General features: G+C 60.8%; 1 protein-coding gene across 3 annotated transcripts; it reads left to right on the top strand.

Annotated features, from left to right (window-relative positions):
• The first annotated feature begins 4,502 nt into the window (after window positions 1-4,502).
• On the top strand, window positions 4,503-22,725 carry WDR5 (WD repeat domain 5). 3 transcript variants are annotated; one of them, XM_036260416.1, is made up of 14 exons: window positions 4,506-4,543; window positions 7,364-7,569; window positions 8,216-8,324; window positions 8,626-8,699; window positions 9,325-9,414; window positions 9,604-9,693; window positions 9,807-9,890; window positions 13,797-13,852; window positions 15,138-15,184; window positions 18,693-18,768; window positions 19,280-19,313; window positions 19,737-19,811; window positions 20,339-20,426; window positions 22,028-22,723. In XM_036260416.1, exons 2-14 carry the CDS (start codon window positions 7,489-7,491, stop codon window positions 22,126-22,128), a joined length of 1,005 nt encoding a protein of 334 aa, XP_036116309.1. In that variant the 5' UTR covers window positions 4,506-4,543; window positions 7,364-7,488; the 3' UTR covers window positions 22,129-22,723. The 3 variants fall into 3 exon arrangements, with proteins under 3 accessions (XP_036116307.1, XP_036116309.1, XP_036116308.1); XM_036260415.1 differs by having other exon boundaries at window positions 4,512-4,543; window positions 8,216-8,328; window positions 22,028-22,722; XM_036260414.1 differs by lacking the exon at window positions 9,807-9,890 and having other exon boundaries at window positions 4,503-4,543; window positions 22,028-22,725.
• The last annotated feature ends 899 nt before the right edge of the window (window positions 22,726-23,624 follow it).

Raw genomic sequence — 23,624 nt, 5'->3', positions numbered from 1 at the left:
TATTCTGAGGTGAGGGTTAATCACTAAAAATAAAAATAAAAAGATAAGTAAGTAAATAAGTAAGTAAATAAAATGAGACAGTGCCAAGCAAACTGAACCCTAGGGTAGGGCAACCTCAGTGGTCACCTTAGAGAGGGTGGCATCAGGAGGGGAGGAATTGAGGCTAGGGGTGCTCACCGGGGGTCAGAAGCAGAAGGGAGTGAAGGGACGGGTCCACGGGGGAGGGGCACACACTGGGCAAAGGCCGTGGAAGGAGAGACTTCGGAGGAAACCCACCATGGATGTGGAGGTGATGCCTCTTCCCATCTAACCTGCCCTTTCTGTCCCTGGGAAACTGAGGCCAGGGAAGACAGCGACGGGTGGTGGTACCGGTAGGACCAGAAGTTGCTTTCTGGATGCCAGGGTTAGAGTGGCCAACTGACTCAGGTTAGCTGCAGGCCCACCGGGACCAGTGATGATGGGCAAAGGTTCCGAAAGCCTGTGCCGCTGGGCCGTGAGGAGGCGCGGAGGACGGGTTAGCAGAGCCCAAGGAGGGGGATGTGGGGACATGAGTCTCCCAAACCAGTTGCCCTGTAGTTGCCAGGGAAAGGAACTTAACACGGCACCCACTGACCTGGGCTGGCGGGAGCCTTGGGCCCTCTAGCCAGTGGCCGCAGCTCCCCGGGATGGTGGACGCAGTGGGGCAGGCTGTCCAGCCTGGAAATCTGGGGAGCAGCTCCTGGAAGCCCTGGGTCCTGGGGCATCCCCTGTGTGCCTGGGAGCCAAGACCCTCCCTCATCAACTGCCTCCGGAATCCAAAGCTATGGGCTCGGCCATTAAAGGGCCAGTGCTCCCCACCCAGCTTGCTGCCTGCTGCCTGCCCGCTGCGGGGGTGTGCGTCCTAGAGTCTCTGCCACCTGGTCTGTTCCTCTGCCACCTGATGGAAGCTCTCCACTGTCCCTGACAGAATATTGGTGATTAACTATGGCTTCTCAAAAGCTTTTATTGGGGGTGGGGGGAAGAAACATCAGTTTGTTGCTCCATCCATCCATCCATGCACCCATTGGTTGCTTTTTTTTTTTCTTTTAATGTTTGTATTGATTTTTAAAGAGAGAGGAAGGGAGATGGAGAGAGAGACAGAAACATCAATGAGAGAGAAACATCAGTCTGCTTCACGACCCCTGCTGGGGATTTGGCTCACAACCTCACAACGGGGACATGTGCCTTGACCAGGTGACCTCTTGGTGCCTGGGTCAACGTTCAACCACTGAGCCACCCCGGCTGGGCAACCCATTGGTTGCTTTGTGTAGGTGCCCTGACCAGGGATTGAACCCGGAAGCTTGGCACATCAGGACGACACTCTAAGCAACTGAGCTACCTGGCCAGGGCTGAGCCCCCACGTCTTCACTGTGAAAAGGGATGAAGGCAGCATTTCACCGGCCTGCTGTGACAATTCAGAGATACTGAGCACACACGCGCTCCTCCTTCTCCTCTTCCTCCTCATCCAGTGCCACCTGCCAAGAATACTGTGACAGGAACCCTACCCGGGTCAGCCAGGAGACGTGAACCACACTGCAGTGGAGGATGGGTGTCCCCACGGGAGGGGAGGGAGGCAGGGAAAATCCAGCCAGAAAGATTCAGGGTGGGAGCCCAGGTGGACCTCGGCTGGGGCAGGGGAGGGGGCCTTGAGGAGGAGAGCGTGGAGGAGGTGCCTGGTTGGATGGGGAGGGTGCCCACAGAGGCTCATGTTGTCTGCTGGACGGGACTGCCCTGAGAAAGGATGCATTCACATTGTTCGTGGAGACAGGTCCATTCCCCAGTTAGCTCTCTTTGGCCAAAGCAGTTGACGTTCTGAAAAAACACATCTCCAAAATGTGTCCCTCTTCTCTGTAGTGTTTATTCTCTCTTCTATTTCCATCTGCGATTTTTCTCATCCTCACGGCATTTTGGGAAGGATACAGAAAGGACTTAAGCCCCGGCCTGTTTGGCTCAGCGGTTGGAGCATCGGCCTGAGGACCAGAGAGTCCTGGGTTCGGTTTCCGCTAGGGGCACATACCAAAAAACCAAAAAACCAGAAAGGATTTAAGACTTAGACATGTTTTTATTTATTTTCTTATTTTCTTTATTCATTTTAGAGAGAGAGGAAGGGAGAGGGAGAGATAGAAACATCAATGAGAGAGACACATCGATTGGCTGCCTCCTGCATGCCCTCCACTGGGGATCAGGCCCACAACCTGGGCATGTGCCCTGACCGGGAATCGAACCGCCAACCTCCTGGTGCATGGGTCGATGCTCCACCACTGAGGCACACCAGCCGGGGCCGACTTAGACATGTTTTTAAAGTTTTTGTTATATTGCTTCACCTACTGTGTTATTTGGTTTCAGGATTTTAGCAAGGACTGCAGGGATGAATTATAAAAACACTCAACAAGCCCTGGCCGGTTTGGCTCAGCGGTTAGAGCGTTGACCTGCGGTCCTGAGAGACCCGGGTTCGGTTCCCGCTAAGGGCGCGTACCTCGGTTGCAGTTTGTCCCCGGCCCTGGTCGGTTGTGCGGGTGGCAGCCACTTGATGTGTTCCTTTCACATCGATGTTTCTCTCTCTCTGTTCCTCTCTCTCCCTCCCGCTCTACCTGAACAAGGGATGGAAAAATGTCCTCAGGTGAGGATAAAAAAACAAAGAAACAAACAAAAAACATTCAACAAAATTAAAAGATTTTCCAATTTTGCCCTGGCCGGTTTGGCTCAGTGATTAGAGTGTCGGTCCGCGGACCAGAGAGTCCTGGGTTCGGTTCCCGCACGTACCTCGGTTGCAGTTTATCCCCGGCCCTGTTTGGGGTCGTGTGGATGGCAACCACTCCATGTGTCTCTCTCATGTTGATGTTTCTCTCTCCTTCCCTCTCTCCCTCCTGCTCTATCTGAAGATAAATGCAAAAATATCCTCGGTGAGGATAAAAAAAAAAAAAAGATTTTCCAATTTTTACTGGAAGTTTCTATGTCCTGGAGGAGGGAGGTGAGACCAAATTCTCTGGGAACCTGGTTTGAGTTCTGAGTGTTGGGGTCAGGGCCCTTATCCTGCTCCACCAGGAGCGTTGGAGGCCTGGAAGCACTTTCGATTAGGCGCTGGGACCTTGGGTGCACAGTCTGGGGGTGGCACTAGGTTAGAGGAGGAGGCAAGTCTGGTAACCTACCTCGGTAGAGTTTGGATTTGGATTCGGGGGCAATGGGAAGCCAGTTCTGTCTTAAACTAGGGTGAGACAGGTTAGAGGTGGGGTTTCAGAGACTGTGCTTCAGAGAGGTTTGAAAAAGGCCAGCTGGGCAGGGGAACCTGGGCAGGCAGGTGGATAGAGATGCCTTTCCTCATCCGGAACTGGTTTGGTTACCCTCTTTAGTCCCTGTCGCTCCAGGTGAGCAGACCAGTGAGTCGGCCCCCAGGGCCCAGAGAGAGCCACAAGGAGCCACACTGGGGCCAGATTGGGACTTTGCTGTCTCTGCATTCTCCTTGGGGGGTGGGGGGCTCCAGACCAGCTGCCCTTATTCCTGATCTGTGTCCATGGCAACCACACAGCTCACTACCCTGGGCATTTCCATTTCCAATGCTATGTTCTTTTGTTTGCACAGTATCCTGTATCATATTCGGTGTTCCCATTTTTAATTGGGAAATACGAGACTGCATGCTATTCTGTCCAGGGGCCAGGGTTGGAGTGGGGAGCGGGGTGACCATGACCACCTCCAAGACTCACGTGGGTAGCAGAAGAGGCGCTACAGTCGGGGGAGAAGGCACGGGGCTCAGGGCCAGAACAGCCGCTCCGGGTTCTCCGCCCTCCCCTGCCCATGTGTAACTGCAGGTGATGATACCTGAGACGTCACCTTGCAGACGGCAGAGCGGCCTGCATGCTCCTCTGGGCTCTCCTGGCTGGGGGCCTCGGGGGAGAAGCAGGTGCGCCCTGCGGGAGCGGTGGGCGCGGAGCCGGCGTTCGGCACCTTCTGCAGCTCGGGGTCTTCGCTTCGAAGTGGGAAGGTAAGGGTCCCTGGTACTGGGGTGTCCCGAGCATTCCCGGAGACGCTGGGCGGAGAGCCCGCCAGGGCCCGGCTGGACGCCTCCGCGCGCGACGACCAAGGGACGTGAGCTCGGAAGAGACGTTAGGGCCCCGCCAGCCCTCGGTTCTCGGAGGAGAGCTTAGCTCAGGATGTGAGCCTTCGAGGGCGACAGTAGCACTTGGTGGTGGTGCCTTTACACTTTAGTTTCTGCAAAGGGCAGGAGAAAAACGGCCTGCAACCCGCCACCTTCGAGGTTAAGGCTTGCAAGCAGGAATCGCGCCCGGCATACTGTCCCTTTAAGGCGTTGGGCCTGCCCGAGGCATTCTGCTCCTCGCCGCTCTCCGTAGCGCTCCAGCGAGAGGCCGGCTTTGTGCGTCCGCCCCGCCCCGACGCCGCTTCGGCCCTACGCGCACGCGTACTGCCGGCTCCGCGCCGCCTCGTCGAGCTCGGCCCGGCTCCCGCCCAGGCGGCGGCCGACGCGACTCCCGGAGCGCTCCGTCCGCTCCCGCCCGCAGCAGCCCGGCAGGTAAAAGGGGTCGTCTGTCCCGCGGGCACGCGCGGCGAGCCGACGCCGTTGCACCCCTAAACCGCCGCCGCCGCACGTGTTCTGGTGGGCCCGGCCTCGGCCTCGGTCCCGGCCCGCCGGGGCCCCTCGGTGCAGACGCCCGGGCGCCCGCGCCGCCTCGCCTTCCGGGTGCTCGAGGTCCCGTTCCCCTCCCCCCACGGGCCCCACGGCGTCCCGGGACCCCGGCGCTCAGCGGGGCGGCCGCTCCCCGGGGGCCTGGTGACAGGCCCTCGGCCCGCGGGCTGCGCGGTCTCTGCAGCCAGCCTGAGCTCCCCTCCGTCCCCGGCGCCTTCAGGAAAGAGCGCAGACCGCCACCCCGCCGGCGCGCACGCCCCTCTGCGCTCTGCCGGGAAGCGCCCGCACCGGCCTGCCGCCCGCCCTCGGCCCCGCGCTCAGGACGGGTCTCCGTCCGCGGCCCGCCGGCAGGAAGGGGGAGGCAGCGGGGGCCGGCCTGGCGCCTCGTCCCCTGCCGTCTGGTCTGCGAGGTCCACGTTGGGCGGCGTGAAAGGTCAAGCTGTGCTGCCCCCCGCCCCCCGCCCCAGGTCCGTGTACCGCCACTGAGACAGGCCCTGTGCTAGACACTGCCCCCCAGGGCGGCCTGGCCCGGTGGAAGGGTCCGTGAGCCAGGACAGACCGAGGGCCCCGGTGGGGAGCGCGGGGTTGCGCGCGGGGCTGGCCACTTCGCGGTCACCGGGTCCCCTCCTCCTCCCCGCAGCGGTGCGCCCCGGCTCTGCGGTGGAGCTCGGGAATCTGCATCTTGCAGCAGGCAGACAGCACTGCGAGGTTTGGGAGGCTTGGCCTTAGGGGGTGAGGACCCCCCCTTCCCCCCCGGGTGAGAAGCTTGTAGGACAGGTCACCAGTGCGCTGGAGGCCAACTGCGAACTGTCGTCTGCGCCCCCTTCCCAGACCTCTTCTGCAAGGAGCCAGCCCCCAACCGGCTTCCCAGCTGCCTTGAGAAGCGGTTCTTTCCCAGAACCACCTGCGTGTTTACGAAAAATGCCAAGCTTCCCACCCCACCTGCCCTTGGGTTGAAACTTGGGGCATTGAGTCTAGAAATCCTATCCTTACAAGTCCATCCAGCTGATTTTTTTTTTTAGCCTGTTAATGTTTTGCTAGCCCCAGGTGTGGGCAGGTTGGGCCGGAGCGGGGAGGGGTTGGGCATCTTGTCCTCACCTGAGGGCTGCCAGTTTGCTGTGATCACGCCTCACCTCCTGGTGGGTCTCAAAGTGTATGCTAAAGTGAGCTGTCCGGGCCTCCTGAAGTGCTGTTTTCACTCTGGTGTTCCCACTCCTGCTTGGCTTGGGTGCGGGCGGCTGGCCACAGTGTGGTCTGGCTTCCTCAGACGTTAGGTTCTGTGAAACCGGCTTTCTAGCCCGATCCTTAGCTCCTCCCTCCTCCGACTAGCCCAGCCCACCGAGGGGAAGATGATCACCAAGTAGCCCTGAGGGGAGCTGTGTGCCAGCACTTCCCCCTGGGTGTTCCCCGACCTGCCTCTCCTCCCCACTGCAGCAGGGCTCTGGGTGCAGTGGGTCCGTCCTTGTGCAGGTAACCAGGGTGGCCGCCCCGTGCTCTGCGGCGGTGTTGCATTGCCATTCCATTCCCTTCTTGGGTGAAGACTCGGAGTTGTGCCGTTTTTTGATGGCTTCCATTTTGCTTTGGTGTGACAAGGAGCATGTGCAGACTTTAGTTTTAAGCTCCAAGCAAGAATTGACTGTGTAAACTCACTAAGGGTGCTAACAGCTCCTGGGAGCTGAACGGCTAGTGGTATTTGTAAGAACATCTTGGTGGCTCCCTTCTGAATAATGCTTTACCCAGTTTCAGGATCGCCGGGTGTGCTCCTATGAGGTGTGTCCAGGTAATGGAGCGTCGCTGACCCGACAGCTTTCGGGCAGTTGGCATCGTCGCAGTGAAACCTAACTGAGCTGCAGTCTCCCTGCCTGCAGTGTAAGCCTTGCTTGCAGACTAGCGGAGCGTCCGCGGCCTCCTGCACAGGCGGGCTGGCTCTGCTCTGGGCTTCCCAGTGTCTCGGAGCCTTGTGGAAGCAGCTGTGTCTGCATCCCGCATGGCGACAGCCACGCGGGGTGTGGGAGCTCCTGTGTTTTGAGACGTGGCTGTTAGCACTGTTGTGTCACTTGGGATGCATTTGAGGATTTGGATAAGTTCCCAAGCTTGTACACCTCGAAGCTCCGGCTTCTGTAATTCGGCTTGTTAGTTTCCTGACAAGAAGCCTCTGTTTTTTGTTTTTTTTTTATCCTCACCTGAGGACATTTTTCCATTTTTTACTCAGATAGAGCGGGAAGGAGAGAGAGGAAGAGAGAGAAACATCGATGTGAAAGGGACACATCGAGTGGCCGCCACCCACACGACCCAACCAGGGCCGGGGACAAACCGCAGCCAAGGTACATGCCCTTAGCGGGAACCGAACTCGGGTCTCTGTGGACCACAGGCTGACGCTCTAACCGCTGAGCCAAACCGGCCAGGGCTAGAAGCCTCTCTTTGAAGAAAATGGGGTGTTGTTTTCCTGGACTCTGCCGCATTCCTGCAGACATGTGGGGAACAGAGTAGGAAGCATCCCTGAGGAGGGGTCTTTGATTACAGTTACAAAAGGGGCCTGAGCAGGGTGTCTTAGCATAGCATCTGAAAAGCATTAGCAAGGAATTAGACTAATAGTTAGGGTCCTCAATTTTGAGCCGTATACCTAGGCTCAGTAATGAGGTCAAATGGTTTTTATCGTTTTTCCTGGAAATTCATATTTAAAACGTGGTTTGCTTATTGGCCTAGGTCCCCACTGTAGGTTTGGATTAGCAGACACCTCTTCTCACTGTGATTCTTCCGTGTGGAGCTGTGAGCCTCTGCCTGCGTCTCCCTCCCTGCGTCTCCCTCCCTGCCCAGTGGGCCTCAGAGCCATGGCAACGGAGGAGAAGAAGCCTGAGACTGAGGCTGCCCGAGCACAGCCCACCCCTTCGTCGTCGGCCACGCAGAGCAAGGCGAGTCCCTGAGGGCTCCTGAGGAACTGCAGGGGCACCTAGGCTGCAAGATTCTTGGAAATACCATTTCCCGCTCATCAGTTTATTCTCCCCCGTCGGTTGAACATTGCCAATTTTATCCTTCGACTGTGTGGCTTCTGGACCTGTCCCCTGGGGAGGGGGCTTTAGCAGCAACGGAGCTTGAGTCCTGATTGTACGGGTCTCTGTAGGACCCAGACAGCATCTGTTACCAGCACCCCTGCACCGGTCCACAGTTCTGGTGCTCAGGCAGGTTTGCAGACCTGTCTACACAGCAGGTCGCAAAAACAACCTGTCACCAGGGAGCAAGCCTTCAGCTTTGCTTGGGGTTGCACCAGGGGCCAGGAAGGGGTGCTGACCCAGGGCTAGCACAGGTGGTCTCCGTGGGGGGGATTCGGATGGTGGAGCCGAGGCACGGAGGTGGGCTGCAGGAGAAAGGAGAGCTCAGATTAGACTGTTCAGGCCGGGAGGTGGTGTGCACACGGCTCTGGCAGGCCCTGGTGCTGATGGGGAGTTCACAAGGCAGGCCTGAGCTTGAGGTTCAGTTCTGGGAGTCAGTTCCAGGCGCAGTCAGTTGACTTGGACAGCGGTGGGTACTTTTTGCTGACGGGGACTGTCTTTTCAACAGCCTACACCTGTTAAACCCAACTACGCTCTAAAATTCACCCTGGCCGGCCACACGAAAGCTGTGTCCTCTGTGAAATTCAGCCCGAATGGGGAGTGGCTGGCAAGCTCGTGTAGGTATCAGTGGGACCTCAGCTGCTGGGAGAGACCTGGTGAAGGGGGCCTGCTTTCTACACCCCCTGGGTCTGCGCGGCAGGGCTGTGTCTGGTAGCTAATGTGTTTGACTCTGAAGCAGTTGACATTGTGCCCGTTGCCAGTCTGAGTGGTGGCCGGGGGGAGAGGAAGGGCGCTGGTCGTCCGTGTGGGTGGCGTGTGTTCAGGGTTCCTCAGTTCCCAGGGGCTCCCGTGGGGAAGCCCAGATTCTAGACTCTGGATGACGGGCAGCCTCAGTTCTTTGTTACTCCTTTTTTGCAGCTGCAGATAAACTCATTAAAATTTGGGGTGCCTATGATGGAAAATTTGAGAAAACCATATCTGGTCACAAGCTGGTAGGTATTGGCCCAGTGATCAGGTGGGTGAGGCCCCTCTCCCGGGCTTGTCGGACTGAGATATTGAGTTTCCCCCAAAATTGTTTTTGGTAGTTATTTGCATGTTGTTGATTTTCAAATACAAGTGAAAGTTTATTTAGAAAGTCACACAGGGCCCTGGCTGGTTTGGCTCAGCGGTTGGAGCGTTGGCCTGTGGACCAGAGAGTCCTGGGTTCGGTTCCCGCTAGGGGCATGTACCAAAAAAAAAAAAAGAAAGTCACACAGGTAGAAAAAGTGAGCCAACTGGGCAGTGTGGGCTCAGGAAACAAGTTACAGAGGCAAAAGAAGGGCCCTTGGAGCGGAGGGGAGAGAACACACCCTTGAGGGTGGAGGGGGAGGTGCCGGTGCTCCAGGGAGAGCGGACCCGGCGCTCTCCGGGACGAGTTCTGCCCCACTTGGGGAAAAGGAACATGCTTCTCCTGGGGCGTGCGGTATGCGTGTGCATGAAACTGTGCTCAACACTGGCTAGAGGGTTTCGAGTGCAATGACTGTCTATTTGTCTCTGGTTGGATGTTGGGGGTTTGATTTTTGCAGGTTAATTGTATTTTGTCCCATTAAGATGGTGACTCTGTTTTTTTCTCCCCAGGGAATATCAGATGTGGCCTGGTCGTCTGACTCTAACCTCCTTGTTTCTGCCTCAGATGATAAAACCCTAAAGATATGGGATGTGAGCTCGGTAAGCCAAACTCTGGGGCTCCTTCCTAGAGAGGAGTGTGCAGGTGAAGAGGGCGTGGGAGCACCCTGTCCCTGGCCAGCCTTGCTGTCACAGGTGTCTTTACAGGTGTATGTTAGGTGTCAGTGGATGGGCCTGACCCTGCTCTTAGTCACTGGGAGGGAGTAAGAGTATGACAATATTTTATTTTAGGGAAAGTGTCTGAAGACCCTGAAGGGACACAGCAATTATGTCTTTTGCTGTAACTTCAACCCTCAGTCCAACCTCATCGTCTCAGGCTCTGTAAGTGTGCTGGCCTCTCCTGGGGGTGGCGGCGCGGTGGTGTCAGTGGTGGCTCCGGAGGGTCTCCCAGCCCCTTGCACCTGGGGAATGGCTCGACTCTCCCTTGTCTTCAGTTTGACGAGAGCGTGAGGATATGGGATGTGAAGACAGGCAAGTGCCTCAAGACCCTGCCTGCACATTCGGACCCCGTCTCTGCTGTAAGTCCTTCTGACCTGCAGATGGCCAGGCGTGGGGCACTGGGGACCCTGGGGAAATCTCACATCCTGCGGAAGGACAGGTGGTTGTAGTGCATGGGGCAGGGAGGGGGTCCCCAGACCAAACCTTCTGGGGTGGGAGCAGTTGGCCCTGGAAGAGGGGCCATGCGCGGGGACCTGTGACCCGTGTGCAGTGTGAGTTTAGAGGGAGTAACTGATTGGTGGGGTGGCACTGGAGGTGGACCGGGACGGCGTTGAGAATGCTCCAGAGTGCCCGGCAGGTGGGGGCAGGTGGGGCTCGTGCAAGAGCGCCCGCTCCGCGGGGTCCAAGTCCTGCCGTTTGGCAGTGTGCAGGGTGAGTGTGTAAGAGTCACACCACACGGGTCTCCAGGTGCTCCCTTTACACAGTGGCTGAAGTATAGCCACAGCCCAAGGCGGTTCGTAGACACCTTCCTCTTGAAAAGTTGAGGGAACTGCGTGCACCGGTTTGTTCCGTGTTACTGCGCAGAGGGTCCTCACTCTCCCTAGCCGGGAGGGGGTGACTGCAAGCATGTTCAGCCTTGGAAGGCCATTCTGCGCGGCTGAGACTGCAGCAAGCCTGGTCCGTACGGGCCACGGCGGTGTGTGTGCTGGTGAGGCACGGCCCTCGCTGGCCCAGAGTCAGTGCCCCTGGGATGGGGTGCCTGCAGGCATACGGGCCTCGCGGGAAGTGACCCACACATGAATTGACAGCGTTCTGTTCTGACAGTGGCCGAAGTGGGGTCTTACCTTAAGGATGATTTTTCCCCCTTAAGCCTTTGTTTCTTACAACATGAACGTGCTCATTGAAACAAGGCCGTGATGGACGTGGAAGGTCCCCTGAGCTCCCAGCCTGCGGGGGAGTTGCCCGTGGCTGGGGTCTGCGCTTGGGCTTGGTGTTTAAACCTGTGTTCTCCGCACGCCGCCTCTTTAAGGAGCAATGCTGGGTCTCTGCCACCTCTGCCCCTGCTCTGTCCGTGCACGTGGCCTGCAACCCCGACCTCTGGCACCGTCAGGAGGTTGGCACTGAGCCACTCACCCCCATGGGTGCCGCTCTGTAACTTATGCTTTACCAGAAGGTGCAGTGGACACATCTGTTTGAGCGTCGTGAACTTGAAAAGAGAAACACTGCCCTGGTGCACACGCTGAGCTCTCTGCCATCGTGTTGGAGCTGGACCCTCAGGGTGCTGGTGTCCTGCTGGCTTCTTCCCCATGCCTGCCCTCCCTCCCTCAGCCCAGCCAGTCTTCTGCCTGGACTGCTCCCGTGTCAGCTCCCCCGCCATGGCAGTTGACATTCCGCGTTATTTGAGTTAGTGTGAGGAGTACATACAATGGTTCGACAGTCATAACGCTTTGCAAAGTGTCTTCCCGATATGCCCTGGCCCCATACGTAGTGCCCACAGGATTATTGACGGTGTTCCCTGTGCTGCACTTGACACCCCCATGACATATCAGCTCATCCTACACCCCTCGCTCCCTGGTCGCAGCCAGGCACCTGTGCTTCCTCACTCTGCGCACGTTGGCGGCCTTGGTGCCTTTGCATGGCCTGCTGTGTCCAGGCGGGCCCTCCGTGCAGAGCTCCGCGTGACTGTCCATCTGGGTGCAGACGTGGCATCGCCAGCAGCTTGTCCTGCTGCCATCTCCGTTTCTGTAGCGCCAGCGGCTTTGGCATTCCTCCAGGAGGCGCCCCCGGGCACGAGCAGTGGTTGAGGGAGAGCGCGCTTGCTGGGGTGTTGTCGACGTGGTTGGGAACAGCGCGCGTCGGCATTGCCGGTGTGGGCACCTTGTCAGCCCATTGTCCAGCGTGCGGGCCTCAGCAAAAGAATATTTTGTGTCCGGCCAGCGTAGCTCAGTGGTTGAGCGTCGACCCTGCACCAAGAGCTCGCCAGTTCTATTCCCGGTCAGGGCACAAGACTAGGTTGTGGGCCTGATCCCCAGTGGAGGGCATGCAGGAAGCGGCTCTGAAATCAATAAAGACAAAATATTATTTTGCAAATTCAAAGAAAGGGGTGAACGTGGTTTGATTGACTGCTGGGGGTTACAGAGAGTACCCTGGGGTGCCGCACAGGTGGGGACAGTTACGAGCAGCCTACAGGAGCATCGGCCCATGCGGCTGGTGGGGGGAGGTGACAGTCAGGAAACTGCACGTCTGCTGGGGGGGCGCCTCCCTGAGCTGCGCTGTCCAGCACCCAGGCCACCAGCCCTTGGGATGACAGGAAGGAATGTAAGGTACCCCTTAGTAAGTTAGTACCGAGTACACGTGGACGTAGTACATCAGGTATGTCGGTTAACGCAAACCTACCCGTGCGTTGTCCCTGCTACTTCTCCACTGCAGCCCTGGGACGCTTCACACTGTCCTTGAGGCTCGCAGCGCTCCGGAGGGCCTGCCCGGCGGGCGTCCGGGTGCCGCTTCCTGGCCCCCAGCCCTCAGGTACGGCTGGTGCCGTGGCTTTGCCCTGGGCTGTCGCAGTGTGTGGAGACCTTCCGGCTGTCAGCCGGGCGCTGCTGCACGGCTCATGGCAGAGCAGGTGGCCGAGGGCCGTCCTGCCGAGGCTGAGACCCTGGTCTGGACGGGCAGGCAGCCTGAGCCGGCCCTGAGGCTGCCTCCGGGCCTCTCTGCGCCTCGATCTCATAGGAGTGTAGCCCACGTGGCAGGAAGCAAGGCAGTTTGCTAAGGTGCTGCGTCTGAAGAGGCTCTCCCAGGTGAGATCTGCCCAGACTCAGTGGGAATGATGGGATGTGTGAGCTCTGGCGCCTGACGTTGTGGCCCTGTCATTTGTACTCGGGTTTAATTGGGAAAAAAGGAAAACCCCAAAGATAAGTCATTTACAGGAGAGGGGCTGGTCAGATTGGAACTCTTTGTGGGCGGGTGTCTCACCGCCCCTGTAGCCCTGAAAGCAGTTAGGCTTTCAGATCAAGTGAACAGTATGCAGTGCTGTCGGCCAGCCCTGGACCAGCCGCACACAGACTGGACAGCTCCAGGGGCCGTGCTCCCAGAGCTGGTGCCCGGGGTTGTTTCTGCCCCCCTACAAGACTGGACAGCTCCAGGGGCCGTGCTCCCAGAGCTGGTGCCCGGGGCTTGTTTCTGCCCCCCTGCAAGACTGGACAGCTCCAGGGACCCGTGCTCCCAGTGCTGGTGCCCGGGGTTGTTTCTGCCCCCCTGCAAGACTGGACAGCTCCAGGGGCCGTGCTCCCAGAGCTGGTGCCCGGGGCTTGTTTCTGCCCCCCTGCAAGACTGGACAGCTCCAGGGGCCGTGCTCCCAGAGCTGGTGCCCGGGGCTTGTTTCTGCCCCCCTGCAAGACTGGACAGCTGCAGGGGCCGTGCTCCCAGAGCTGGTGCTCGGGGCTTGTTTCTGCCCCCCTGCAAGACTGGACAGCTCCAGGAGCCGTGCTCCCAGTGCTGGTGCCTGGGGCTTGGAGCAGTGAGGCGGGTCAGGGCCTTGGCCGTCGGCGGGCAGGGTCCCTGGGTGAGAAGGCCCTGGAGCCTGTCTTAGGATGGCTGCTGAATTCGTGGGTTTGTCTCTTGATTTTTGTGGCTTTGGTAACACAAGGCCAGGGGAAGGCATCTTCACTGCCAGAGCAGGCCCATGGCCAGGCCCTTGGGAATGTGGCCTCCTGAGGCCATGGGTCCCGGCTGGTTGTGTTATTTCAACAACACGTCTCGCGGTAAGTGATGTGCTACTCAGGGTGCTTCCGGGCTGCTTCCTTTTCTCGGCCAGTCATCCACTGCGGCTGGGGGCGCAGGTGCAAGGGGCCCGGAGGCCACAGGAAGGCAATCCAAGTGAGCGCAGGCTCGTCCTCGCCTGCTCGCGCGGCCGGGGGTTCGGGGAGAAGCCATCTGTGTGGGCGGGTTGGAAGTAAGTTTTCTTTTCTCCCACGCCTCATGCTCAGGTTCATTTCAATCGTGATGGATCCCTGATCGTGTCGAGCAGCTACGACGGGCTCTGGTAAGTGAGGAACGCCCTCCCTTTAGTGACAAGTATTTGTGAGCGCTTTTCCGGCACTGGCTGGCGGCCGCAGCAGTGGGCGAAGACAGGCTCGGGCCCCGAGGCTGCGGCAGGGGCTGCAGACCGCTGGGCGCGCACTCCGGTGGGGATGCTGCTGAAGCAGACGGTGTGGGGCAGGAGCGGCCTCCTCGTGAGGCTGGACCGGACCAGACCAGACCGAGTGCCCTGTAGACACTGACTCGCACTTAAAAGGCACCTGGCCTCAGTAGGCGGGGAAGGAAGTGGGCTCACAGCTGAGGAGTCACCACACTGCCTGCTGTCCACGGAGGGACTGTCCAGAGCAGCGGGGCAGGGGCCCGGCAGACTGCCTAGCTCACTCCCAGGGGCGGGTGTGCAGGGCATAGGGATGGGGAAACGGGCACGTGTGTGTTTACGTTAAGTCGGCGGAGTCCGTGGCGGGCCATGTGGTGCTGGGCGTTCGGTGGGTGTGGTGGGCAGCGTTGTCGTGTTCCGTTCCTGGGGGGAGGTGGCGTCGGCTGCCGCCGGCTGGGTTGATGACTCGAGTAGAACTTCTCGTAGGAAGTGTGAGTAGAGACTTGTTCACATTCAGGGAAAACGAAATGAGAAGCAGCAGGGAAAGGGAGTAGTCCACGCAGGAGCCCCAGGGAGGGGCCCGTGTGCTCGGTTACAGCGGGGCTGAGTGACCCCAGAGCCCCTTCCAAGGCTGTCAGCTTAGGGTTCAAGGTCCTTCTGACCTCTTCGTTGTCTTCGGGAAACACCTAACAGGAGGAGCGACAGGTTTGAACAGGACGGGCAGACGGTGTCAAGCAGCTAGGAAGCAAAGAGCCGCATTGACTCGAGTGGGGTTTAAGGTGGAGCATTACGCAGGGAGAGAGGCCCGGGGTGGACCGGGCGGTGGGGCAGCCAGTGGGCGCGTGCCGTGATCAGGGACGCGGAGGGCCCAGGTGCGCGCGCTGCCCTTAGACTGGTGGGGACGGGGACCGGGCCGCCGGGGCCGCCCCGCGGCGAGGAGCTGCAGCACTGCCCTTGGCGGCTTCCCTGCTGCGAGCCGGCTGCCCGGGGAGACAGCGCCGCGTGGTCCCTGTGTGTGCGGCGCCAGCCTCTCCCGGACCGTCCAGAGGGCGTTCGGTGGGCGAGAGGCCTGGCCGGGAACCTGCGAAGCGGGGGGAGTGTCCGTCCCAGAGCTGAGTCTGGCGGAGAACTGGGACGCAGGCTGCGGGCTGCGGGCTGCTCTCCTACAGTGCTGGTGGGTCTTGCTTTGCAGTCGGATCTGGGACACCGCCTCTGGCCAGTGCCTGAAGACGCTGATTGGTGAGTGCGGCCTTGCTCTGGCTGGGCCTTTCCTGCGGGGGCTGTGCTTCGGGCGTGGGGCCCACCGGTGGGGCCACCGTGGGGCTGTCCGCCGTGGGGCTGTCCGCCTCACCCTTGCCCCTGGTGCTTTCCTGGGGGCCTCTCTTCTTCACTGTCCTGGGTCTGCTCCCTCTGGAGATGCTCCTCTGCAGATGCTCCCACCTCCCCGGCTTCTCCCTCACTGACCGGGGTGGCCCTCGCCTGGCCCTAAAGGGCCCTCAGCCACTCCCACTCTGCCTGTGCGCGGCCGACCCTTGGAGTCTGCAGCCTGTGGACTGTTCTCGGCCTTCCTCTGAGCAGCTGTGGTTGAGCCCACCGGCCAGGGTGCCGGGAGGTGGGCAGGGAGGAGCTGGGGCGAAGGCCCTGAGGTCACTGCAGGCATTGGAGCGGTGCCTGGGGACGGGGAGGGCGGTTCGAGGCCAGGGTGGGCTTGGTGGGGGGGCAGAGGGCGGGATGGGGAGGGGTCAGTTCTGGAAAAGTTTTGTTCTTTTTTTTAAAAAATTTGTTGCCCTGGCCAGTATGGCTCAGCTATGGCTCAGCGGTAAGAGCGTCATCCGCCGACCAGAGAGCCCTGGGTTTGATTCCGGCCAAGGGCACGTACCTTGGTCGCAGTTCATCCCCGGCCCCAGTTGGGGTGTGTGGGTGGCAACCAATCGATGTGTCTCTCTCACATCAATGTTTCTCTCTCTCTCTTTCTTCCTCCCTCCCTCCAGCTCTATCTGAAGATTAATGTAAAAATATCCTTGCCCTGGCTGGTTTGCTTAGTGGTTAGAGCAGCAGTTCTCAATCTGTGGGTCGCGACCCCTTTGGGGATCGAACGACCCTTTCACAGGGGTCGCCTAAGACCATCGGAAAACACATTGCTGATGGCGATTCATAACAGTAGCAAAATTAACAGTTATAAAGTAGCAAGGAAAATAATTTTATGGTTGGGGTCACCACAAAGTGGGGAGCTGTATTAAAGGGTCGCGGCATTAGGTTGAGAACCACTGGGTTAAAGCGTCGGCGGGCGAATCAGAGAGGCCGGGTTTGGTTCCCGCTAAGGGCACGTACCTTGGTTGCCATTTGTCCCTGGCCTCAGTTGGGGTTGTGTGGGTGGCAGCCAGTCGATGCGTCTCTCTTGCATGGATGTTTCTTTCTCTCCCTCCCTCCCTCTCTCCTACTTTATCTGAAGGTAAATGTAAAAATGTCCTCAGGTGAGGAGGGAAAAATAAAAATATCCTCGGGTGAGGATTTAAAAAAAAACAAAATGTGTTTGTATTGATTTTTTAGAGAGAGAGAGGGAGAGAAAGATAAAAACATCTACGTGAGAGAGACTTCCACCGGCTGCCCCCTGCACACCCCCTACTGCGGATGGAGCCCGCTGGGCACGTGCCCTGACCGGGAATCAAATGGACCTCTCGGTCCAGGAGGTGACACTCAGTCCACTGAGCCACACCAGCCCGGTGTTTTTGTTTGTTTGTTTGTTTTTTGAGGAGTTTATGTTTATGTTTATTTGTTTATTTATTCATTTATTTTGTGGTACGTGCCCCTAGCGGAAACCGAAACCGGGACTCTCTGGTCCACAGGCCGACGCTCAGCCCCTGAGCCAAACTGGCCAGGGCAGTTTTTTGTGTTTTGTTTTGTTTTTCTTTATTTTTATGATAATCCTCTCTCGATATATTTGTTTTTAATTTTATTTTTTATAGAGAGTGGAAGGGTGGGGGAGAGAAACAGACAGACATTGATGTGGGAGGGACACATCGATTGACTGCCTCCTGTGGGCCAGGATCAAACCTGCAACCCTTGACCTTGAATAGAACCCTCGACCCTTCAGTGTGCGGGCCGATGCCCTAACCACTGCACCACCAGCCTGGGCTGGAAAGGTGGTAATTGGGGGTGTTGCTGTTTAGAAGGCTGATCACCTGGGTCAGCCTGGAAGGTCGTCAGTTTTAGGTTAAAGGTGGAGTCGGCAGGTGGTGGTCACGTGGATGGGGTGGCCCAGCGGGGGCCGTGCGTCCCTGAGCTGCCTTCCTGCGGCTGTCACGTAAGGTCTGCTGGGGCCGAAGCGGCAAACCTGTCCTCCCAGACGAGCTCACGTCTGCAGGGCTGGTTCCGCTGAGGTCTCTCCTTGTTCTCGGTCGCCCTCCCACGGTGATGGTTTTGTGTGTGCCTTGGCGTAAAATCTCTCCTGAGGACCCCAGGCGGGTGGGGTCAGGCCTCACTGAATTTAACCATCCTTTCGAGGCGCCGTCTCCAGGTACAAGTGTGGCCTGAGGTGCTGGCGTTAGGCTCTCAGGATGGAGTTTGGGGAGGGACACACTCGGCCTTCACAGTGGCCTGTGCGGTTTTCTTCTTTGTGGGGCCAGCCCTTTGATGAACGTCCTTAATCTCCCGCAGCGACACCCACGGTGTCCGTCCAGCGGCTCCAGGGCCTGGTGCAGCTGCCTCTGCTCGGAGCGCACTTGGTGTCGGGTGCTGTCGCGTTAGCAGGTGCTCTTGCAGCCACGGCGGCCGAGCAGGCCCCAGGCGCAGGGCAGTCAGCTAGCCCCGCCCGCAGCGAGCTGGAGTCTCGGGAGGGCAGGCGGTGGGCACAGGCCGCGGTTCCCTCCCGCTTTTCATTTCGGGTCTAGGTAGAACTTTCTGGTCTTGAGCACACAAGTCCCGCTGATGGTGTGCTAAGGGGCTGGGTAGGATTGCCGGCCTCCTGCCTGGCCAGGCTGCTCTGCCCACCCTCCCGTGCCTTCCTGGGACGGGCCGTGGCCTCACGCCTTCTCCTGTGCCTTTCCAGCGTCTGGGAGCTGGCAGCAGCGCCGGCCCGCGGTGCGCGGCGGCCAGGCTCGGGCTCTCCAAGGTGGTAAAGCTGCTCCCCCGGTGCTCGGGACACCAGCCCACGGGCTCCCACACCGGATGCACGCCCCCAGCCCTCACCCAGGCGGGGACACTGCTCACGGGAGGACCGCGGCAGTGGCACACAGCTGGAGGGCCTCCTTTCCGGTGTCTCTGGGAGCGCCGGCGGGCTCTGTGGCTCCTGCCTGCGTGCCCAGGGCCGCCAGAACGAGGGTGTCTTCTAGGGGAAAGTACCACTCGTTTGCTCCAGGAAGTCGTCTGAGAGCACTCACCCGAGTTGTTGGCTCAGTCCTCGTAGCCCAGCCTCACTGGGTTTGCACACGCTTCACGTCAGGAGCTGAGGCTGACCGCCCGCCGTGCCTGTGCTGGCCGGGCCGCAGCTGGCGTGCTCCCGAAGCCCTCGTGTCGACGGGGTGGTTGGCCCCCACAGGGCTCCCGCGGGCTGGAGGAGCACGGAGGAGCGGCTCTCGGGCGGGCACGAGGGCCGGGTGAGGGAGGTGCAGAGCCCCCGGGGGACTCCCTCAGGGTGGCGGTGTCGGCACGGTGGCATGGCCTCACGGGCTCCTGGGCAGGCTGTTTTCCTTCCCTGTCCCGGCTGAGGCCCCGGCGCCCGTGCGTCAGCCCCTCTGTTTCTGTGCAGATGACGACAACCCCCCCGTGTCCTTCGTGAAGTTCTCCCCGAATGGCAAGTACATCCTGGCTGCTACCTTGGACAAGTAAGCTCTGCTCCCTGCCCGGCGGAGCCCTGGGTCGGGCTGCGGGTGGAGAGGCCCTGGAGGGGTGGGGCGGGGCTGTGCTCTGAGCTGCTCTGGTTCTGCCCGAGCACTCGGCTGCCCCGGCGTGGTTGGGGCACATTCCCCGTCGTGCCCGTCCGGCGGTCACCCTCTTGCGGGAGCTGTGCTGCGCTCACGTTGGGCGAGGCCTTGCCTGGGCCCAGCTTGTTCTCTGCCTCAGCGCCCCTGTGTGGGGTGCCTTTCCCCCAGAGGAGGGTGAGGGTTGCGCTGAAGTGTTCTGGACTTTCCTGGAACCAGGGCTCCCCATGTTCCTTTCTGTCAGGAACGAGGTGCCCACTTAGTGGTTTAGGGAACACCCGGCAGCGTCCTTTACGGGTCTGTCTGAGCTGTAGGTACGGGGCTCTCGCACTGTGCTCTGGGGGGTCCTCAGATCCCTGCACCCTGCACTTGGGGGGCCCCGGGAATGTGTCTGACCCCGCGCTCTGCCTTCCAGCACGCTGAAGCTCTGGGACTACAGCAAAGGGAAGGTGAGCCACCGGGCGCCTTGCTCGGGCTGCGGGGGCAGAGGGCCGGGCGCGGGCTGGGGGGGGGGGGCAGAGGCCCGGGTGCGGGCTGGGGGGGCAGAGGCCCGGGCGCGGGCTGGGGGGGCAGAGGCCTGGGGGGGGGGGGGCAGAGGCCCGGGTGCGGGCTGGGGGGGCAGAGGCCCGGGCGCAAGTTGGGATGACAGCAGAGCTGGGGCCTCAGAGCCGTGTCCGCGGGTGGGTTTGGTGCAGGTTTCTCAGAGATGTGTCTGGGGTGCAGTGTGCAGTCAGGCTGGGCACAGCGTTTTGCGCTGCAGGGGTTTGGGCTGCTTTCCGAGTGACTTGCGTCGGCCTGACCACGCCCACACTCAACTCGGCCTGTCCTGGCGGGCGGCGGGCGCCGTGCCCACTGGTCTGTCTGCCTTCCAGTGCCTGAAGACCTACACCGGCCACAAGAACGAGAAGTACTGCATCTTCGCCAACTTCTCCGTCACTGGGGGGAAGGTACGTCTGCCCGGGTCCTGCCCGTCCGCCCTCCCGAGGGGCCGCGGCAGGCTGCTGCCTTCTGTGCCCACGAGCCGTAGCTTCCTGCTCTTTTTTACCAAAACGAAGTCACATGATGCAGAAGGCATTGGTGACACTCAGAGAGGACGTCTTCACCTGGTTGCCTGGGCCTGCCCCGTCTATTAACTCGGGTCCTCGGGCGGGTCCTCAGGCTGGCCCCCGGGTGTCGCCGTAGCAGGCCGAGCCGCCCTCAGTCAGTGGAGTGGGACGCAGAGGAGGTGGCGACAGTCAGAATGTGTGCGACACAGACCTAGGACGTGGCCATTTAAGAAAACATTTCACACCCCAACGCCCTCCGCGCGGTTCCTTCCGTCCGTCTGAGAGCGAGCAGGAGGGCGGGGCGGGCCTGGGGGTGCGTGGCGAGGAGGGGACCGGCTCAGCCTGGAGTCCACACCGCAGTCGGGAGGGTGGGCGGGAGTTCCTCGCGGCTCCGGCTGGCTCACCTCCCCGCCCGTCGCCGCCCCCAGTGGATCGTGTCGGGCTCAGAGGACAACCTGGTGTACATCTGGAACCTGCAGACCAAGGAGATCGTGCAGAAGCTGCAGGGCCACACAGGTGAGCGCGCGTGGGGCCACCGCCGCTCACCGCCGCGGGGGTCAGGGCTGGAGCCTGATCCAGCCTCTCTCCTCGGCCCTCTGGAGGCCTGGGGCACACTGCCCGTTTGGGGGCGTCAACCTCCACCCGGGCTTGTGGCTTCTCCATGCACAGCCCGTGCGCCAGCCCCACGTCCAGAACGGTGCAGGGAGCGAGGCCGCTTGCTGTCCACTGCAGGGCTGCCTGCTGCTGCCTCAGCTCCGGGGGTCCCCCCACCCCCCGCACTGCTTCCTCAGCTCTGGGGTCCCCCCACCCCCGCACTGCTTCCTCAGCTCCGGGGGTCCCCTTTATTCCCCTCACTGCTTCCTCAGCTCCTGGGGTCCCCCCATCCCCCACACTGCTTCCTCAGCATGTGGGGTCCTCCCATTCCCCTCACTGCTTCCTCAGCACGTGGGGTCCCCTTTATTCCCCTCACTGCTTCCTCAGCACGTGGGGTCCCCTTTATTCCCCTCACTGCTTCCTCAGCTCTGGGGCCCCCCACCCCCCGCACTGCTTCCTCAGCACCTGGGGTCCCCTTTATTCCCCGCACTGCTTCCTTAGCACGTGGGGTCCCCTTTATTCCCCTCACTGCTTCCTCAGCTCCTGGGGTCCCCCCATCCCCCACACTGCTTCCTCAGCTCCTGGGGTCCCCTTTATTCCCCTCACTGCTTCCTTAGCACGTGGGGTCCCCTTTATTCCCCTCACTGCTTCCTCAGCTCCTGGGGTTCCCCCATCCCCCGCACTGCTTCCTCAGCATGTGGGGTCCCCCCGTCCCCCGCACTGCTTCCTCAGCACGTGGGGTCCCCCATCCCCCGCACTGCTTCCTCAGCACGTGGGGTCCCCTTTAATCCCCTCACTGCTTCCTCAGCTCCTGGGGTCCCCTTTATTCCCCTCACTGCTTCCTCAGCATTCAAGGGCACCCCCTATTCCCCTCCCTGGTTCCTCAGCATTCGGAATACCCCTTCCTGCCTGCTCCTCAGCTGTGTAGTCCGTGAGCGTGTTCCCTGAGCAGCAGCAAGCCCGCCCCACGGGGCCTCACCCCGGAGCGGAGGGGCACCGGGTCAGCTGGGCAGGTGTCAGTGCTGTTGGAAGGCTTGTGGGGAAGAGGTCAAGTTCGGGGTCCAGCTTTTGTAAAATGTTAAGTGCATTACGCTGGTCGACCCCAGATGCCAGCTCATGAGATGTGGTGTCCTGCTTGGGGTGTGGACGGGCCTCGTGGTGACAGCAGCCCCCGGAGAGTCTCAGGCCAGGCAGGCGTGGGGGTGGGTTCTGGGCTCAGGTGAAAGGGTGTGTTGTCCACATAGAGACCGCCTGCCACCCAGCCCCGGGGCCACCTCTGGCCCCTTGGGGACAGTCTGGCACTCGGAGGCCAGCACCCCACACAGCGTGCCAGCCCAGAGCCGGCTGCGCCACGTCGGCTGCGCCGCTCCCTGCCCCCAGGCTCCGGGTGTCACTCGACGGCCCTGAAGTGGTTGCAGGGAAAGGCTGTGCGAGTCGGCGGTCAGCGCTGGGGGTGCCACCCCGGGACGAGCGGGTGGGTCTGCGCCCAGGAAGGAGCCGTGCTGACTGCCTCTCGTTTCCAGATGTCGTGATCTCGACAGCGTGCCACCCGACGGAGAACATCATCGCCTCGGCCGCCCTGGAGAACGACAAGACCATCAAGCTCTGGAAGAGTGACTGCTAGGCCCTGGTGCCGCGGGCTGTCGGCGTGGACCCGGACTGGCACGGGCGAGGTGTCTCGGGTCCCCTGGCCCGGGCCTGGGGGTCTGGGCGGGGCCTGGACTCCAGTCGCCTCTGAAGACCATTTGGCTGAGGGGGGAGTGTTACCACCAGAAAGTTCTAGAAGGTGACATTTCTTGCCAATTTCTCTCACTGTCTGGGGAAGAGTTCCTAGTCTGTATTGTGTTCAGTCAAGAAAAAACTTAATTTTTATTACAAAAGGGTGAGGTGAAGTTCAGTTTATCCAGGTTGTGTTTTTCCCAGTAAACGTTCTGTACTGTTCTCGATGTTCCATTGCCTGTGCAAGCGCTGCGGCCAGGTCGCCGCCCGGCCTCTGCGGGCGCCCTGGTCTGGCCAGCAGATGCCATCGCGACGCAGTCCCACCGCCGCCGTTCCTGCAGTAGTGCCCGTGTTACGTCTGGGGCGCAGGGCCTGCGAGCCGGTTCGTGTGCAACCCTTTGTGTTCAGAGCCCGCGTGGCGGGCACTCAGCGCTCCCTGTCTGTGCCCGCTGTTCACACCACGCGCAGCACTGCAGGCTGTGAGCGGGGTGGGCCGTGCGTGGGGTGGGCTGTGCGTGGGGTGGTGGCTGGCTTCCGTGGGAGCTCGGCGCGCTGCAGGCTGTGAGCGGGGTGGGCCGTGCGTGGGGTGGGCTGTGCGTGGTGTGGTGGCTGGCTTCCGGGGGAGCTCGGCGCTGCAGGCTGTGAGCGGGGTGGGCCATGCGCGGCGTGGCGGTTGGCTTCCCTGGGGAGCTCGGTGCGCTGCTTCTGTAGGAAGCCTGGTGGTTGGCAGGGGGGCGTGGTCAAGGACAGGTGCCCGGCGGCGCCCCGAGCTGTCCTTGCCCTCTGGAGAGCCCGGCCCTGCTCGTGAGTGCTGTGCAAACGGGGCGCACGCTGTCGGGAGGGAGACGTCCTGTTGAGCGCTGCAGGCTGTGAGCAGGGTGGGCCGTGCGCGGGGTGGCGGCTGGCTCCCCTGGGACAGCTGGGGTGCAGGAGGCCTCCGTACCTCAGTTCCAGGCTGAAACTCTGCGCTGAGGGCAGGCTGTTGACCGTCCTCTGTGGCTGGCCTGAGGGCTGGCGGGCTTCTTGGAGTCCTCGGTGGCGGGGAGGTGGGCGTCATCCGCCTGCCTGGTCTCCCGGCTGGCCGGTGGGCGTGGCTGGAACTGCAGAGCCAGTTGTGTGGCTGCTGCCGGTCAGCAAGGCCCACCCTGGGGTTCGAGCCCAGTCTGCCAGCCCTGAGGCCTTCAGTGCAGCCAGGGGGAGGCGTGTTCCCACCTGGGGCTGGGGTGCAGGTGCCGACATCGACAGTCTGGGTCTCAGCCCCCCTGTCTTTCCTAAGTCCCGAGTCCCAGTCCTGGGGTTCTGGATGGCCAAGTGTGGATGGAGCCTGTCGGGCCTTCAGTTGGATGCGGTGGGGGGGCTGCCTGCAGACAGGCCTCCTGGGAACCCTGGGCACGGGGCAAG

This window comes from Molossus molossus, unplaced genomic scaffold, assembly GCF_014108415.1.
Source record: "Molossus molossus isolate mMolMol1 unplaced genomic scaffold, mMolMol1.p scaffold_m16_p_14, whole genome shotgun sequence".
NCBI lineage: Eukaryota > Metazoa > Chordata > Mammalia > Chiroptera > Molossidae > Molossus > Molossus molossus.
Note: the sequence above shows the minus strand (reverse complement) of the source record. Positions and strands in the feature narration are given on the sequence as shown.

Coding starts and splice junctions, on each gene's coding strand:
- WDR5 (XM_036260416.1), top strand. CDS start 7,489: ATGGCAACGGAGGAGAAGAAGCCTGAGACTGAGGCTGCCCGAGCACAG. Junction 8,700..9,324: donor CCATATCTGGTCACAAGCTG/GTAGGTATTGGC, acceptor TTTTCTCCCCAG/GGAATATCAGATGTGGCCTG. Junction 19,812..20,338: donor TCTCCGTCACTGGGGGGAAG/GTACGTCTGCCC, acceptor CGCCGCCCCCAG/TGGATCGTGTCGGGCTCAGA.